General features: G+C 46.4%; 1 protein-coding gene across 1 annotated transcript in view; it reads right to left on the bottom strand.

Moving 5' to 3' along the window:
- LOC139055828 (uncharacterized) overlaps positions 1–16,492 on the bottom strand; it is a 24,698-nt gene extending 8,206 nt beyond the window's left edge. Inside the window, exon 1 of the mRNA XM_070533377.1 lies at positions 14,988–16,492. Coding sequence (XP_070389478.1) covers positions 14,988–16,355 — 1,368 coding nt within the window. The 5' untranslated portion in view covers positions 16,356–16,492. The remainder of the gene's footprint in view (positions 1–14,987) is intronic.
- Positions 16,493–18,479: the final 1,987 nt, after the last annotated feature.

The raw sequence follows: 18,479 nt of genomic DNA, 5'->3' as shown, positions 1-18,479 counted from the left end.
TGTCGGCTCACATATATTATACATAAAGCACACCGACCTCTTAATGGGACAGCGGATTATATTAAACGAATTTTCTTTCACTTAATTTATTTGATTTAGCCGTTCGGTTGCCACTATAATGTGTGCCCATTTTTGGCGAGTCCTCCGGAACTAACGGCATATTCTCCCCGCAGAAACTTGTTCAAGTTTTTCCTCTTTTTTCCCCCTAAGAACCACATGAACGGAATTAACTCATTGAAGTAGATGATCAGACTTGCGAGTTAAAATTATTGCGCTACATTGCTGTTGTTCGTTTTGTTCTTCACTGATATTTTTTTTTCTTTTCTTTGGTATTGCCCACCCTGCCTAGACCTTCAGTCCACAGTGCGTAATAAATAAATAAATAAATAAATAAATAAATAAATAAATAGAATCCTAAACTGTGCTAGATATATGTAGTACTTTTTATTTTATTTCTCATGTAACATGGGAATGTAGGCTTGTTTAGAACCAGCTATCCCAAAATCCAAAATTCGTTACTCAAGCAACAATAAAAGAAGGAAAAGCAAGAAAATATCAATAATTCCGATACACACACTAACACAAGCGCACAAAGAATGTCTCTACGAACACCAGCCCCGAGAGCACAGCTCAATATGATTGGACGGTCACCCATTACACTGGAGAGCCTACACAACTATTTTCAAGTGTCGATCTACTAGCACAACGCGGCCGCGATATCTGCCCTTTAATATAAAAAAGAAGGTGTAGCCACAGTGTAAAGAGGATAAAACAGTCGTACTTCCGTGGGCATGCATCTGTGATCGCCATTGCTGCCTCGGCAAGCATCACACGTCGCCTTTGCTCTCGGGATATATCCCTGCTTAGGTGTCTCACACTGGACATCCGCCTGATTTGGTGTTTGCATTTGTTTGCAGTATATATATATATATATATATATATAATGTAGAAGAAAGATAGGCCTCTTTAGGTCCCACTATTCCGATATCCCAAATACACTGTACCCGGGTAAGAATAATGAAGACAAAAACGAAAAGAAATGCAGAAAAAATCGTAACACGCACTAGGCACGCTATCGCAAGACACGGCCAGCACGCAAACAGTGTCAACCATACCGTCATTAGCACTGACATCAGAGTCCAGTGCTTGAGACGGTCATCGGTCGAGAGAAGATAATCCAGAAAGGTCAGTCGGGACAACTATACTTGCGTTTCATCTTCTGTTTTTTTTTTTTTCATCGCTGTCTTACCCCTTCGCTCTCGCCTCCTTTTTCCTAAAGTCGTTCATGCGCACGCTGTCTTATCTCCATGTTATGCTCTTAATCTTCTTCTTCTTCCTTTTCTTTACTTTTTTTTGTACTTAAACGTGGAAAGACGGGAAGGTAGGCCACCTTAGAGGCGGCTACCCGAATATCCCGAATGCACTATACTCGAGAAAGAATATTATTCTCCCTCGTGGCCCGCTGCTTCTGTATTCAAGACACAACGGCACCCTTGAGCTGCAGCCATTCCAACAAATTTCATTTGACTGAGTGGGCCCTCTGCGTTGTGCAGCCCGTGCGACGGGGTTACTGCAAAGTGCTCTAGAATCCGTGGGGTCGACGGCCTTGTATAGGCTAGAACTGGGTCCCGAGCCGTGACCGACTAGCCAACACACTGTATTGCGTATCGATTGATAAATATAGTCTTTTATTGAGCACATGCGCGGAAGTAGCTACCAACATAAAATTCTTCGCTGTATCGTGGGCGTGCATATTCTGCCGCACTCATCGTCGTCAACATATCCCGGCTCTCTCGTTGACTGAATGCGCAACCACCGTCACCGCCTCCTGCACTTCCTGTTCCCTCGTTCATTATCAGTGACACCTTTGTCGGCGCTACTGGACGTGGAGTAAGAACTTAATCGTTCACTTCCTCTTCCTCGTCGACGCATTGTACTTAGTGCTCTGACGTAATAATCCCGGGGCTTCCAAAGAAGCGGGCAGCTGTGCACTGAGCACATGCAGGCTCTGTCGGTCTCGCGAGCTTCGTTCGGCAGTGCATGCGGTATCTAAATGAACAGGCCGCCAAATGAACAGAAGCCGTTCCAAAAGAGGCGGTTGTGTTTACATTGACTTACGTTGTCTTAAATAAAATACTTGTTGAGATGCAGTTTAGTATAGATTAGTATAGATTAGAATAGAATTAGAATAGAATAGTATAGATTAGCATATATATAGACATAGATAGAGTTTAGAATAGCAAGATACAATTAAGTATAGATGAATTAAGTATAGCGCACTCTGGTTAAGCACGCGCATCCGCGTCAAACCAACGACGTAGCAGATATTCTCACGCACATGCTCAGGGAATCGCAGTCAAATTGTAAAAAAGAAAAAACAGTGAGTGCGCTTACGACGGCGTACAACGTACGTATATCCACGAAACCGGCGGCACGCAGTGTGGCAACGCGCCTGTTGCAGACGCGTCAGTCGGTGCGCCATCTTGCTCCGGGAAAACGTTCGGCCACCTCGCGCCGCCACTTCCACGGTGTCGCGATGGCATCGCGGATCGACCCTCCACACCTGGCACTTATTACTGCATGCCTTCCCAGCGATAAGCGACGGACGCCTCCTGCTAATAATTAGCATCGAACGCGTCGGCGTCGGAAATGATTCCCGCTGCGACGGACCGGGTGCGCGACCGAATGCCCCCCTCGGTCGTCGCGTTGTAGCGAGCGGGCCGGGCCGCCACTCTGAGGACATTGGGCAATCCGAGGGCCGGGAAGCGGTGACGGGTTCCAGACGCGCGCGCGCCCACGTGGGACAACAACCTGCGTCGAGCCTCGCGCCGCGTTGAGAAAAATGGCCTCCCGCAAAATTAGTGTACTCTCATTCGCGCTCACGGTCACGTGCCTCTCGAGTGAGAAATGAGTGCGAGTGAGTGAGTGAGTGGCGCTTACGAGTAAGTGCGCCGGCCCTTGTTCGAATGCTCGAGCTCGGTCCCGGGGGAAATGCCTGCGTCCCACTGCAGCGGTGGTTGAATTTGTTATCCTCTGATGCGGAGAAAAATAACGAGGATTGAATTGAATCGAACTGAATTGAATACGCGTCTATAGGCGTCTATACACGCCGTGTGTATATATACCGTGTGTTTCGAATGGTATAAGAGTGACTGTTTCAAGACGTCGTTTAAAAGTTTCCAGTTTTCAAATTTCGAGATCACTGTAGCATTCTTTCTTTTTTTCCGGCAATGCATTACTAGCGGTGGCTGACGACAGTAAATGCGTGATAAAAATTTACTAAATAATGAACCAATGTAGCTATATAATAACTTTAAACTGATGAGATTAAAAGGCAAGTGTTGGGATAGCTGAATTGAAACCGGTCAGTGTTGGAAGACTGTCGACATGGTGAGAGCCCTGATATAGATTCGCGCAATTTTGAGCGATATCCGTGCTCAAAATGTGTCTGGGAAAGCATTAGCGTTCCACCTGGCTATGTCCCACATCGCGTGCGAGTGAGTCTTGGCACTGGAACGACATTGCGTTTCTCCGCTATTTTCAAGACCGATATCTGTAGTACTAGGATTGGCGATAATTGTTGCGCATGTCCCGAGCCCTGACTGTGGCAACATGTGCCGTAAAGTGTAACTCATTAGAATATTATTTAGATTTTCTTTATATTATGCAAGCGGCTGGGCGGGGTTGTACTTTTAGGAGACAATTGTTAGCCCGCTTTTGTTTCTCTTAGTGATGTATGTATACGTTTAAATAATAAATATGTTTTTTGCCACCAAAAATGAAAAACAACACAAACAGGCCGGTCTAAGCCTCAGTTGGCTTGTAGGACCTTGCCTATGCATATGATACACATGCCGAAAAAGAAATACATAAATTGATGAGACGTAGAATAAAGAAATAATATGAATGACAAAAAAAATAGAAAAGAACAATGTAACATTTGGTTAGTCCAGTTAAAACAAAGGAAATTGAAGAAGTAAATATTGTGAGGCAAAAACGTTCTGGAGGTTAATTTCGACATAGCGCCTTTAATAATTCTTTCAGCGCGATTTTCGATGTCGCGTTAAAGATTTCATCTGGTAACTTGTTTAATATGTCCGGCACATATGCAAAGCATCTGGCTGCATCATACCCCTGTGGCTGAACGAGGAACCACATAACGGACGTGTTTTCTAAGTTCTACTGTGGCGTCACTTTTTTGTTTGAATGCGGAATTCCAAAAATGTTTGACAACTGTTTCTATAAGCAATGATTGTTAATTAGGTAGACCAAGTTTACGGAAGCTATTTGCAGCTGTTACTATTGGGGAATCGTAGGCAACATTTTTAAGAATATCTTTTATAATCCTGTCTACCCTGCATCTCCAATGATCTGAACAGAATCCGAAGACTGTAATGCCGTATCTCAACACGCTCTAACCCAGTGCATGTACAATAATCTTTTTTACAGACAAGAGTGCAAATCTTTTGATATTAGACAACAGCCAAGCGACTGACCTCAGTTTAGACCAAATAAGTGATAAGTGATGTTACCACGATAAGCTACTCTCGAAATATATTCCGAGATATTTCACACAATCCACGTATGGAATTGGCCCTCATTTACAAGACTCGCAGTTCGACTCGTGTGAGTAGAAAGGCATGTTAGTTACAGTAACCTTGAGTGGAGAGCGAAAACAAGCAAGTTCTGTTTTTTGGGGAATTAACAACAACTCCAATATTAGTGAACACAAGAATTGCACTGTACACGTCATATTGCAACGTTTCAGTGGACATTTTGTAAGAAAGATGTTTCGCCAGTAACACAGTGTCGTCAGCATACTGGAACACGGAAAATTTGGAAAGTGCCGAAGGAAAGTCATTAACGAATATGTTAAACAATGGCGATAAAATGGACCCCTGAGGAATTCCAGCTTTCAGCGACAGCTTAGAACTAAAAACGCCCTTATCATCGATAGTGACTATTTGAAATCTATTGCTCAAGTAATCTTCGAGAATGTTGTAAGAAGACCCACGAAATCCCCCAAAATACAGTTTACTTAACAAGATTTGATCATTCAGGGTGTCAAACGCTTTCGCTACATCTAAGAACAGCGCCCACGTGAAAAGATTCTGATCGAATGCTGAGAACAGTTCATCTGAAGATTCCTCAAGCAGTGCCACAGTAACACGCCCTAAAACAAAGCCAAACTGTAGATCAGTCAGGATAGAAAATTTGTTAAGAAAAGAAGACATAATGTGGAAAGGAAACTTTTGTAAGACCTGAGCAATAACCAGCAATATAGAAATTGGCCGACAGTTTTCAATATTATCTTTCTTTTTTGACTTGTGTAGTGGTAAAACAACTGCAGTTTTTAAGCAATCCGGAATTTCGTCACCTTCCAAAAACCCATTCAGTCTATGCAATATCTGACAGCGCATTGAAAATTCAGTGGGCTTATTAGGACTGACACTGAAAAGAATTTCTTCTAGATCACCCCTCGAAATTCTCGGAAGAAAAGCTGACGTAGATACGGATTGCCCTAACGACCGAGTGTTTGTGGATGGAGAGACAGCTCTTTGGGACGCTCTTACGAAGTGCCTGCTGAAAGCATCAGCTACTGGTGTGGGAGGTTGCTGAAAAGCACTGAAAACAGACCGTTTACTGGAACTCACTTCTCCTAGATGATTTACCGAAGACCAAGTTTTGCTTACATTATTCGAAGATCGTTGGAATTTATAAAGAAAGTATCGGTGGTTGGCGCCACACAGAAGAGCAACAACTCTATATTTCTTGCCGACTTGTATTCTAATCTCAGTGCTTGGTTTCTCGGATTTCTTTTGCGGCGTTTCCACAAGGTGTTTCGATAGGAAATAGAAGCAAGGATTTTCGCGTTCTCCAGCAGTGACCATTTCTTATCGGCTTAGCTATCACCCGTGTACAATGTAATTCAATTTTTTTCAGTTGCGGACAGAACCTTTCATACACTCTGCCCGACGAATCTTCTTTGGTTAAGGATGCACATTCAAACGAAACGAAAGGCTTATCAAGCTTGGATTGATTAACAATATGGACAAGGCATTTGTGCTGTCCAGGTGCAGTTTCTACCTACGGCGTTCCAGACACGTTTGGTAATACAAGACGACATGCTACTAAGTAGTGGTCAGCCAACATTTGTAGAATAGTACATCACCTAAATGAACAGCTGGGAGCTCCGACCGCTATGTGATCTAAACAGGATTGCACTAGGCTATTATTAACTAATACCGCTCTAGTAGGAGCTCCAATTGTACATTCCACACCATAAGCGGACAACGTAGATAGACAATCACAAACAGTAATTTTTTCAGGACATAAAATGTTGATAATAAAGTCTCCGATCAAGCATAATGGGTCCACTGAGCTCCACTGCCGCAGAGTTTCATCAAGCCCTACAAGAAACCGTGAAAGGCTACATGAGGCTGGTCGATAAATCGATAAAATATGCACAAAAAATGACCTCTTACAAACTTTGACCATCATGGATTCAGCATGTACAAAAGATGCCTCAGCAGAAGAAACTTCAGAGTTGTTGTTTACAAGGAAAGCAATACCTACGCCACGACGCCAGCTTCGTATAACAAAATGTGTGGAAAAGCGCTGCAATTTGCAAAGTAAATGTATCAAGGCAAGCCTGGGAAAGATTGATTTCTGTTATTACAAAAACGTCAACAAAGGCAGCTGCCGGCTCAGCCGGAAATTTAAATTCGCCCCAGTATTTACGCAGACTTCGAATCTTAACTCTCACAACAGTGAAATCTTTATCAGAATGGCGTTGAAATTTTGTTTTAAATGAACTGAAGTCTGGTAGTTGGCTGAAAGAAAAAAAAGACATGCTGGCTAAGCGATGGTTTCCAGGTCTGCTTGTTTACCGATTCGAATAAGAGACACTGTTTCATTCTTTTTCACGAATATCTTGCCTCCTTTCGTCCAACAAAACCGATAACCATCCTACTTTGCCTTTGTTCTGGCTTTCCAAAAGAGATCGCGCTTAACTTTGGTCAAGTTATCATTGAAGTAGATCTTTGGAAATGATACACCTTCACATAGTTGCTTCAGCTTTCCCCGCGCTTCAAACCATTTTCCCTTCCAAATTACAGATGTAACTACAGGCCCACAAATGTACCACCGATTTTTACTTTTAAGCGATGTACGGTCCGCAATGTCGTCAGATGAAAACCCAGACAGTTCCAGCTTTGCTGCCATTTGCACGACAGATTGCGTTAAGCTTTCATTACTTTCCTCTGGCAAATCGTGAATCTCGTGATTCCATCGTCTGCTGTAGTGCTCCCTTTCATATTGGTTTTCTTCTAGCTTTTGTATTGTTGCTGTCTGAGTTAACACAGTTGTTTTCAGAGATTCCAGTTCAGCACAATCAGACATTTGACGTTGTTCCGTTGCCAGGTTATTTATCATCATTATCTTTGTCTTCTGCATATTAATCTTTAGCCCCACTCTTACACTCTCCCTGTTAAGGTCTTCAATCATTTGTTGTAACTCGTCTGCGTTGTTGCTGAATAGAACAATGTCATCGGCAAACCGAAGGTTGTTGAGGTATTCACCGTCGATCTTTACTCTTAAGCCTTCCCAGTTTAATAGCTTGAATACTTCTTCTAAGCACGCAGTGAATAGGCGTGTGGTGTGTGTGTGTATATATATATATGTATAACAGCCGATACACTAGCCCACAAATCAGGGGCGGCGGTTAGGCAAAACTGTTCATCGAAGCAGTTCTTGTCGAAACAAACACGACTAGTATCGCTCCAGGAGAAGCGCAGAAGTCGCCCCAGGCCCACTAACTTTCACTGAAACTGCCAGCATGTGTTGTCGCCTCGCAGAGAGCAGCCACAAGCGACTATGTTAAGGAATTGCAGTCAAATTGACAAAAAAAATGAGTGTGCTTACGAGGGCGTATGATATAGCTGCGAAATCGGTGGCACGCAGTGTGGCAACGTGCCTGTGGCACACGCGTCATTCTGTGCGCCATCTTGCTCTGGAAAACTTCGCCACCACGTGCTGTGGGCATGCATATGTAGCGATAATAATAATAATAATAATAATAATAATAATAATAATAATAATAATAATAATAATAATAATAATGGCCTGTTGTACGATGGTATATATGTGGTAACCATGTGCAATAAATATTCAGTTGTTAGTAGCACTCTTCTCCGTTTTCTTCTCTTGTCCTCGGGGATGTTTTTTTTTTCTCTCTCTCTCTCTTTGCGCCAAGTTATTGGGGGCACGTTAAAAATCCCCTGGTGGTCAAAGTTATTCCGCAGTCCCGCACTACGGCGTGCCTCATGATCAAGTCGTGGTTTGGGCACATAAACCCCAGAATTCAATTCAATTCGACAAAGCGCATATGCGTAGGTGGTGCGTATATTTGAAACGATCATGACGCGTGAGCTGTGCTCACACATGCAGGAAGAGGTGCTTCTCGTACGCCGTGCGCTCTCTAGCGAATGCAAGTGCGGTGGCTTTAGACATGGCGTGTGATAATAGGGCAGGGTGCGGGGCTCAGGAGTTCGACGTTTCTATGCGAAAATGAACAAGTTATCGGAATTCTGATCTCCCTCATCGTCTAATCGGCCCCACGATGTGTTGCATCTTCGCGTCGCTATACGAAGACCTGCGGTCTCTCCAGAGCTGGAGGTCAGAGCTAGGCCACTGTGTTTCGTTGACGACCACGATATAAGTTGCTCGTCCCCGGTGGCTTAAGCGCGCGCTTTTGTTTGGTCTTTCGAGCTTGTAGATAAATTTTGCGTTCCTTATTGTACTGTTTGATTTAAATGAATAAACCTCGTTATATCTAACAGTCTGTTATTTGCTTAAGGTTTCTTTAAATAAAGAAAACATCGTGGCAGCGAGACCAAGAGCTCACCTGAGCAATGATGATTCCCAGCAGCGAAGCGACAGAATAGCAAGGTTCCGCACAGCAGTCCTCGAAAAAGTTGTTCCTTCCAGAATGTAGCATACTAATGTTTTGGAGCCTTATTCTTGCGGTGTCGATGACATTCAAGTGCAACCAATCCCAGTACGAAAAACGTCACGGAATAACGAAGGAAGCCTTACGTCCCTTCCATATATTTTCCTGTGTTCACTTGTTTTCGTGTCTGTTATGACTCGTCACTTGGATTACCTCGATGACTGCGATAACTATGATTTTGTTGTGTAAGTAACGGTTTAATACATTCAGAAGATGTGCAGTGGAGGCGCAAATAATTGTGTACATTCTACTTTAACACTCATCTGCGTTCTTGCGTTACTGCAATGTATAAAACGAGAAGAAAGGAAACCGAGGGCCCGATTTTTATTAGTCATATCATAAGAACACAATAAATAAATACGCCAAGGACAGCATAGGGGAATCTACATGTACTTATTGATTGAATTAAATAAATGATAAATTAATGGAAATTAATGGAAATTCTGGGGTATTTATGTTTATCTAAACTGGGAGTGTTAAGCCTGGGAGTGTTAGCAAGCGCCACACCTCACCGCCTTGACGGCGGATGTGGAACATCCTTGCCATCCATGCTTTAGCAACGCATCAAAGGCCGTGTAGGCATCAGTATTAAAGAAATATAGCCCGCCATAGGCATGCGACCAGTATAGTGGTCCAATGAGGAATGCCTTGGGCCGGAGCCAACGTTTCGACTAAAGGACTCTGTAGGCGCAGCACCAAAACAAGGAAGTGTGGCAACCTTCAGGAAAGCGTCGTAGTATGTCTCTATACCCAAGTTTTTTGTACTGCTGTCACTAGCGTCAGCAGCAAGCGCGAACTATACTTCTCCAATGACGGCCACGCTAGAATTACTGTATATGCTACCAAGTACCTTTGGTAGCATATACAGTAACTCTAGCGCTCGCAAGTGAGGAAGGCGGGAGTAAAGTTTCGTTCGTTCTCCGTCCTCGCTTCACCGTTGGAACTTGAAGCTTCTCGGACGATGATCGGCAGTTGATGATCAAACGCAGGCAGGAAACGATGAGGTCAGATGTACAAGAAACATTTATAGGCAAACTTTTCTATATACATGGCCGGTAAAACAAATACATTACAAACTTCAACAATTGACGAACAAGGTCTCACTCTTCGACTGTCTCAATGACTGTTAGAGCCCAGACTCGTTTTAACGTACATAGTACGGAGGCTCACTGATCTATCAGCAATCCTGATTTCAGCCAAGTCTGAGGGACAGCATGTCGTCCCGATTTTTATAGCCCAAATATACAAAGAAAAAAGGCGGTAGGGCCGTTGGCCCGTCCCACAGGTTCAGTTGCCAATCAGAGTCAACCGTTTGTTAAGCCACAACCCACAGGGATGGGCTTACTCTTAAAAATAAACATATTGGAAAACAAAGCTCTTTTCCTTCTTCGCCAAAACTCGGTTGCCCTCTCATTTCTCCGTAGTTAGTGACGGGCTCAGCAAAACACGCCCGGCCCGAACAAGTTATCGCTAGACCGTTTCAAATCCCAACGGCGTCTAGGCTGCAAATGTCTCGGAAGCAGGGGCACCGGCACCACGAAGTGCCGCTGTACTCAAAGTTTGGCCGTCTGGGAGACGGATGACCCTCCTTGTCCTTCAAACTTATTGTCTACAAGACAAAGTTCTTTGAGTGCGTGTTTCCAAGACGCCGTCGTGCGAATGCACTCTTTACGTGTGCACCGCATTCCTACAGCGTGCACGGTAAGCTGGTCTTAGACACCACGCAGGCAGTCGCACCCAACGTTACTAGACTAGCTTCAGTTTTAAAACTCGGCGCCGTTGCGCGGAACCGCCACCCGCCCGCGCCTTCGTGGCGCTGCAGTCGCGCCCGGCTTCACTTCCTCACTAGCCGGCTACGCGGGCGGGCCGGACTAAGCGCGCGGTGCAGCGTATTGTGTGGTTCGTTGCTGAAGGCGAATTTCAGCAAGCATGTAATCCGCGAAACTGTAGCTTTCGCCGAGTTTGTTGAGAATATAAGCAGACGATGCCGACGTGCTGCGCACCTGGCTGCATAGGCGGCTATCGGAACGATGTCGACAGTTCGGCGCGCTGCTTTTTCTGTGCCGCCAGCAATGCGACGCTTCGCTCGGCGTGGAACAGAGCGATTCTGTTGTTGTTGTTGTTGTCCTGAGTGGCCGTGGCACATACCCACAGTGGGGGATTGGCCAAGAATCGGGCGGTTTAATTAGGTGCCTAAAATAATAATGATAACAAGGGAGTTAACAATTTGGGCGTGTGAGTTTAAAAGTAAACGTTTTGTGTTTGGAGAAAAAAGAAATAATCAGATGAAAACCGGGTATAAGATAACAATAATAATAATAATAATAATAATAATAATTAATAAAAGATAAGAAATAAAAGAAAGCTATGGTTGGGAGGGAGAACGATCAATCTAACAAGGAAATCGATTAGTTTCAATGAGGTAATTTTGGATCGCCAAGCAAACATTTCTGTTGCTGAACCCAACAGTGGAGGCTCCAAAAGATAGGATCACAGGCACTGATAAAGTCAGACCAATAGAGCGAAGCGGGATTTCGAGTAGTCGTTTTCTTATAATAGAAAAACTTCTGCAAGACAACAAGAAATGGTCGATTGTCTCCGCTTCGCCACAGAATGAGCATAGTGGTGAGGGCACCAGACCAGACCTGTGGAGGTAGAAGTTCAATGCAGGTATACGGCAGCGCAGCTTCGTGATGGACACTTCAATTTTCCGTGTTCGGCAAAAATCTCTGTTCCAAGGGTGCAGGAGATGTCCGTACTCCACAGAGTTAGTAATTTCGGAGCCTGATACTGACTGTATAATGATACTCCTGCGAAATCTAGCTGCAATTACATAAGTAGTCAAAGGGCAGCAAGGAAGAATCGGGCCACTTATCGATGCCTTGGCTAGAGAGTCTGCAATTTCATTAATGATTAGTCCTTTATGGCCGGGCACCCAAATCAAACGCACGCTTCTCATGTAACCAGGTGCCAATGATTGAAATGTCCTCATCACGCGAGAATAACTAGAAGCAGTAAGGGATGAGCACAATGATAAAGAATCAGTGACTATCACGGCTGACGTAATTGACGGTCCTAATTTGCGTAATGCTAGCACCACGGCCATGAATTCGGCTATTCCTTGTGCCGACCGGCACACGCGCTCGTGCCACTACTCCTACGTTCATCGTCGTCTTCCACAGCTGGCTGCGTTGCCGTTCATCATTCCAGCGTAGAATTTCACTTCTGTCATCGTAATGGGGAGGCCGCGTTTACGGTGGGAGGGGCCATTGCTTAAGGCAGTATGAGCCACTCATTGTCTTACGTAACGGATAGATTTAATTTCTGAAGAAACTTAATTTTGAATAATCGCAAATCGGGCGAAAGCAGCTAATCACGCCTCCGAGCAAACTCGAGACATCGAACGCAAGCGACAACGGCGGACTACGGGCATATCGTCAGTGACGTCGTTCTCTCAATCGCAGCCGATTGTGTGTGTTACCGCATAATTCAGAAATACTTTGATGAATCCTCTAGATTAACCCAGTGATAAACACGGGCCGCACGTTTCAGCTTCGCTGGTTAACCATCTTCACGGAGTGGAAGAGCAGATGATATTTTTTTGTGTGTGTGTGTGGCTTGTGTGTTCAAAGACTGACCTCATCTTTCTTTTTGTTGCGCTTCTTTGGCGTGGCGAGAAGCCTCGGTGGGGATGAAGATCATCCTAATCATACACTTTGGCCAAATGTTCAGGCTTCTGAGCCTAAACTGGGCGAAACGTTAAGACGGCAGGAAAAAACACAGCTTCCGCGCTTCGCTCTATGCGTTTCTTTCTTTCGTGCAGTTTACCCTTATTACAGTATGAACCAACTGGCACGATAAATCTTATTGCTGTAGGTGGATACCGCTTTCTCATGGTATCACTAATTCGGACAAGGGAGAACGCCAGCGAGCGTGAAACACGCGCAAACTGCCCGTCCGCACGGGCTAAAGGCTGCGGCGAGGCGTCTGCAGTGGAGCCCGATGGAACGGCGCTGCCATCTGGCGGCTGTCACAGAAGTGGCGACACCGGCTGTAAGCGCGCGGGCGGAGAGTTTTACAACTGAAGCTAGTCTAGTAACGTTGGTCGCACCCAACAACAAGGCTGGCGATTACGTTCCGGACGCGTAGAGGATTAGGTCCATGCTCACTGCATGCGGCACGGAGTCAGAGTTGCTAAGTCCTTCTTAACCTCGGCGGCGCCTCCAATTAGTCAGGGACTCGGGCGCCAGACCCACAATACCTTTTGTACAGCGGTTCGTTTCAAAGCTGGTCTGTGTGACCCGTCGGCGGACTGCCAACATCGTGCGCACAATACTGACTTCCAGGAATCGGCACACGCCCGCCTGGCACCTGCCGCGACGCGTCACCCAACCCCGCGCGTTGCCTGTGACTCCACATAACACAGCAACTGTCGCCCCGCTGACATGGGGGGAAGTGAACCCCCTCTCTATACACAAAGCACGAGGCCGATTCGTGAGACTTACGAACCCGAACAATCAGAGCGACCTTACACGTCCCTCCTAAAGAGTATACTGGGCTTACAATGTTCCCAGCTATACTACAAGAGCCAAAGGGCGCTGTATCATAAGATTTAGGCTCTGAAGGTTCCGTCGTCAAAGAAAATTGACATACGCTGCCCAACACGGGTGCTGCGGAGTCCGTAAGGAACAGGAAAATTAACTGAAAGGACCACGGAGAAAAAGAATTTTCTCACAGCGACAAAAAAAAGGGCGAAAGCTCAACACATTCATGACAGTGAGCATGCAAAAGAAACACTCATGTATGTACAGGAACACTCCAACGCACTGCACGGCACAACAGCAGTAAAGTAACATATGCAGGTTATATACATAGTATGTCCATAGTCTTATAACCCTCACACACATAGACGACAGCAGCCACAGAAAGTTCCACCAAGGCTGAACTGTCCCACACACACATTCTTCAGGTGAACGGGAACATTCACGCCTGTCCCAGCTGGCATGGCTGTTTCTGTCTATCCTTTCGTTTCTGCTCTTTACTCGATTGGCTCCCATGAACGATTCGAGAGCCTTGACAATGCATCAGCATTGGCGTTACATGTTCCTTTCCGGTGACGCACCGTTACATTGCAGCGCTGTAGTGAAAGCGCCCATCTTGCTAACTTGGCCCCCTGCGGGGTGCTGGTTGTCAAATATGACAGTGGGTTATGATCAGAGACAACATTCACCACTGCTCCGAAAAGCCAGTAGTCAAATTTCTTGAGTGCCCAAATAATGGCAAAGGCTTCTCTCTCTATAGTCGACCAGCGCGCCTGTGTCGGGTTAAAGCGATGGTTAGCAAAAGCGATCGGCTTTTCTTTTCCGTCCGCTGACATTTGAGCTAAACAGGCACCGGCCGCCGTCGCCGACGCATCAGTGAATAGCCAGTACGGCTGATGAGGCTCAGGCGTGTTCATGGCGACAGCCTGACAGAGAGCTAATTTCAGACATTCAAACGCGCACTGCGCTGCTTCCGACCATGGAATTGAATTAGGAACCCCTCGCCTTGTCAAAGCTGTAAGCGGGCTCGCCACGTCGGCGTAGTTTGAGACATAGTCCCGATAATGCCCACAAAGCCCCAACAGACTTCGCAACTCTTTCTTTGTGTGAGGTGGCACAAGACCTTCTATGGCAGCTATCTTGGTTGCCCGACCTGTGTCAAAGAGGAGTACTTGGTCCCCGACATTAAATTCTTTAGTCCGTGCCCTCCTATTGTAAACTAGAGCATATTTGCTCTGGCACTCGGTGCCTGTCAACTCAGCTACACTCTCGGCTAGTTCTAGCTCCCGCTGACTGGGCACCCCATTGACATCCTGCATCAAACTATTCCCTTGCAATTTAGGGATTTCATCTGTCGTTTCTTCGCAACTTAGACTGCAGTCTGGCTCAGTGTTATCGAATATTTCGACTGATCGGACCCCTACGGAATTGGCTACCCGCGGAATATTTTCCTCTCCAAACTCCTCTTTTTCCTGCGCCCGTAGCAGTTCCCAATCTTCCTTTGACAGCAGGCAGTCAACCCCGTTTGCAAGTTCGTCGGTAACCGCGCACACCAGATCGATCCTCTGCGGTTGTATCACAGCCCCCGGGCGATGCATGCCTACGGGCAGCGTAGCTAGCTTAGCTCGAATGGTGTTTCCGAATGCCGACTCAAGTCTTACTGTTCGTGATGGCTCCTGTAAATCGATGGGTAACATACTTTTACGGACTACCGTTATCTCACTACCTGTGTCCAACACAGCCTCCGTTGCTATATCCCCGCACATGAGAGGGATTAGGTCCAGCTTCGACCTCCCCGAGCTAGCATTTTGAGCTACGACATGTACTCTAGCGCTTAGCACCCTTTCTTGCTCTGGTGGAGGTTCTTCACTTACAACAGCAACCTTCTGTACCCTTTGTTTTTGCACAGTCGGTGGCTTCCCCTGCGGTTCTTTATCTGAAGCTTTTGGGCAGTCTCTGGCTAGGTGACCCTGTATATGACACACGTGGCATCTTAAATTTGTCCTCTGCGGGCCAGCTAGTTTTGCGTGCTGCGGCAATGAGGCTGTTGCGGCTGGCTTAGTTGCTCGTCCTTTCCCTTTAGCTTGCTCGAAAGTCTCGAGCACTTTCGCCACCTCCACTGGCTTAAACCAATCTTCGCCCTCCCGCAAAAGAACATATTCAAGGGCTTCTGAGCTTAGACTGGCTTTCATACGGTCAGCAACCATAAGCTCCGTCATAGCTTCTTTGGTGTTCGCATTTCGAGATTGAAGGTAATAGGCCAAATAGGTTCTAGCGCGGGACGCGAACTGAGCCCAAGTTTCCTCCTTTCGTTTAGAAGCCTTTTCAAACCTCTCCAAGTATTTAGCTGGCGTGAGCTTAAGTTCATCTAATACTGCCTTCTTTACAGTCTCATAATCTGTACATTCCTCGTCATTGAGGCCACGCAACAGATAACGAACCCGCTCGGCCAGCGCCGGCATGATCAAATGTACACGGCTGTGTTCTGGTACTTGAAAAGATGAAAACAACTTTTCGACCTCATCAAACCATATCGGAACGTCAGCGTCACACGGCAACCGGTATGCCTTAAGCACTTTAGCACATTGTGCTATTCCATCCGTGATGGCACCGCGCCGATCGCTTCCTTCCGACACCGAAGGCGGCCTGCTCGACTGCTCGAGCTCCACTCTCCGTAGAGCAATGCGCTCGCACTCTAGCTGTAGGCGCACCTTTTCCAGCTCCAGCTCCAGGCGTCTCACCGCCATGGCCTCTGGATCTGTCGTGCTCGGAGCCTGCGAAGCTCCTTGCGTCTCACTATCCATTTCAGTATCCGACGTCTCAGACTCGGTCTCTCCGATGCGTTGTAGTTCCTGCCGTCTCTGACCCTCTCTTTGTTCAGATGCCGTATCAATGTTTACGTTAGCCTCACTCGCATTCGCTGTTCTGCGCGTGAACACCATTAACCCCACTGAACAACAGCCATGCCAACCTAGACAAAACGCAAGGAATCCCGCTCACCCGTTGCTGCTGGGGGTGCCGCCTGACGTCCTTGTCCAGATGAATTGCAACCCTTGCGGAATTCGCTGGTGGCCCTCTGATTCCTTGCGCCTGGCTCGCTGCTCGTTCCTCGTTGTGGGGCTTGCCGATCCTGTCGTGCTGCGCCAGTAAAGTTTCGTTCGTTCTCCGTCCTCGCTTCACCGTTGGAACTTGAAGCTTCTCGGACGATGATCGGCAGTTGATGATCAAACGCAGGCAGGAAACGATGAGGTCAGATGTACAAGAAACATTTATAGGCAAACTTTTCTATATACATGGCCGGTAAAACAAATACATTACAAACTTCAACAATTGACGAACAAGGTCTCACTCTTCGACTGTCTCAATGACTGTTAGAGCCCAGACTCGTTTTAACGTACATAGTACGGAGGCTCACTGATCTATCAGCAATCCTGATTTCAGCCAAGTCTGAGGGACAGCATGTCGTCCCGATTTTTATAGCCCAAATATACAAAGAAAAAAGGCGGTAGGGCCGTTGGCCCGTCCCACAGGTTCAGTTGCCAATCAGAGTCAACCGTTTGTTAAGCCACAACCCACAGGGATGGGCTTACTCTTAAAAATAAACATATTGGAAAACAAAGCTCTTTTCCTTCTTCGCCAAAACTCGGTTGCCCTCTCATTTCTCCGTAGTTAGTGACGGGCTCAGCAAAACACGCCCGGCCCGAACAAGTTATCGCTAGACCGTTTCAAATCCCAACGGCGTCTAGGCTGCAAATGTCTCGGAAGCAGGGGCACCGGCACCACGAAGTGCCGCTGTACTCAAAGTTTGGCCGTCTGGGAGACGGATGACCCTCCTTGTCCTTCAAACTTATTGTCTACAAGACAAAGTTCTTTGAGTGCGTGTTTCCAAGACGCCGTCGTGCGAATGCACTCTTTACGTGTGCACCGCATTCCTACAGCGTGCACGGTAAGCTGGTCTTAGACACCACGCAGGCAGTCGCACCCAACGTTACTAGACTAGCTTCAGTTTTAAAACTCGGCGCCGTTGCGCGGAACCGCCACCCGCCCGCGCCTTCGTGGCGCTGCAGTCGCGCCCGGCTTCACTTCCTCACTAGCCGGCTACGCGGGCGGGCCGGACTAAGCGCGCGGTGCAGCGTATTGTGTGGTTCGTTGCTGAAGGCGAATTTCAGCAAGCATGTAATCCGCGAAACTGTAGCTTTCGCCGAGTTTGTTGAGAATATAAGCAGACGATGCCGACGTGCTGCGCACCTGGCTGCATAGGCGGCTATCGGAACGATGTCGACAGTTCGGCGCGCTGCTTTTTCTGTGCCGCCAGCAATGCGACGCTTCGCTCGGCGTGGAACAGAGCGATTCTGTTGTTGTTGTTGTTGTCCTGAGTGGCCGTGGCACATACCCACAGTGGGGGATTGGCCAAGAATCGGGCGGTTTAATTAGGTGCCTAAAATAATAATGATAACAAGGGAGTTAACAATTTGGGCGTGTGAGTTTAAAAGTAAACGTTTTGTGTTTGGAGAAAAAAGAAATAATCAGATGAAAACCGGGTATAAGATAACAATAATAATAATAATAATAATAATAATAATTAATAAAAGATAAGAAATAAAAGAAAGCTATGGTTGGGAGGGAGAACGATCAATCTAACAAGGAAATCGATTAGTTTCAATGAGGTAATTTTGGATCGCCAAGCAAACATTTCTGTTGCTGAACCCAACAGTGGAGGCTCCAAAAGATAGGATCACAGGCACTGATAAAGTCAGACCAATAGAGCGAAGCGGGATTTCGAGTAGTCGTTTTCTTATAATAGAAAAACTTCTGCAAGACAACAAGAAATGGTCGATTGTCTCCGCTTCGCCACAGAATGAGCATAGTGGTGAGGGCACCAGACCAGACCTGTGGAGGTAGAAGTTCAATGCAGGTATACGGCAGCG

Source organism: Dermacentor albipictus, chromosome 2 (genome assembly GCF_038994185.2).
Source record: "Dermacentor albipictus isolate Rhodes 1998 colony chromosome 2, USDA_Dalb.pri_finalv2, whole genome shotgun sequence".
In the NCBI taxonomy this organism is placed as follows: domain Eukaryota; kingdom Metazoa; phylum Arthropoda; class Arachnida; order Ixodida; family Ixodidae; genus Dermacentor; species Dermacentor albipictus.
Note: the sequence above shows the minus strand (reverse complement) of the source record. Positions and strands in the feature narration are given on the sequence as shown.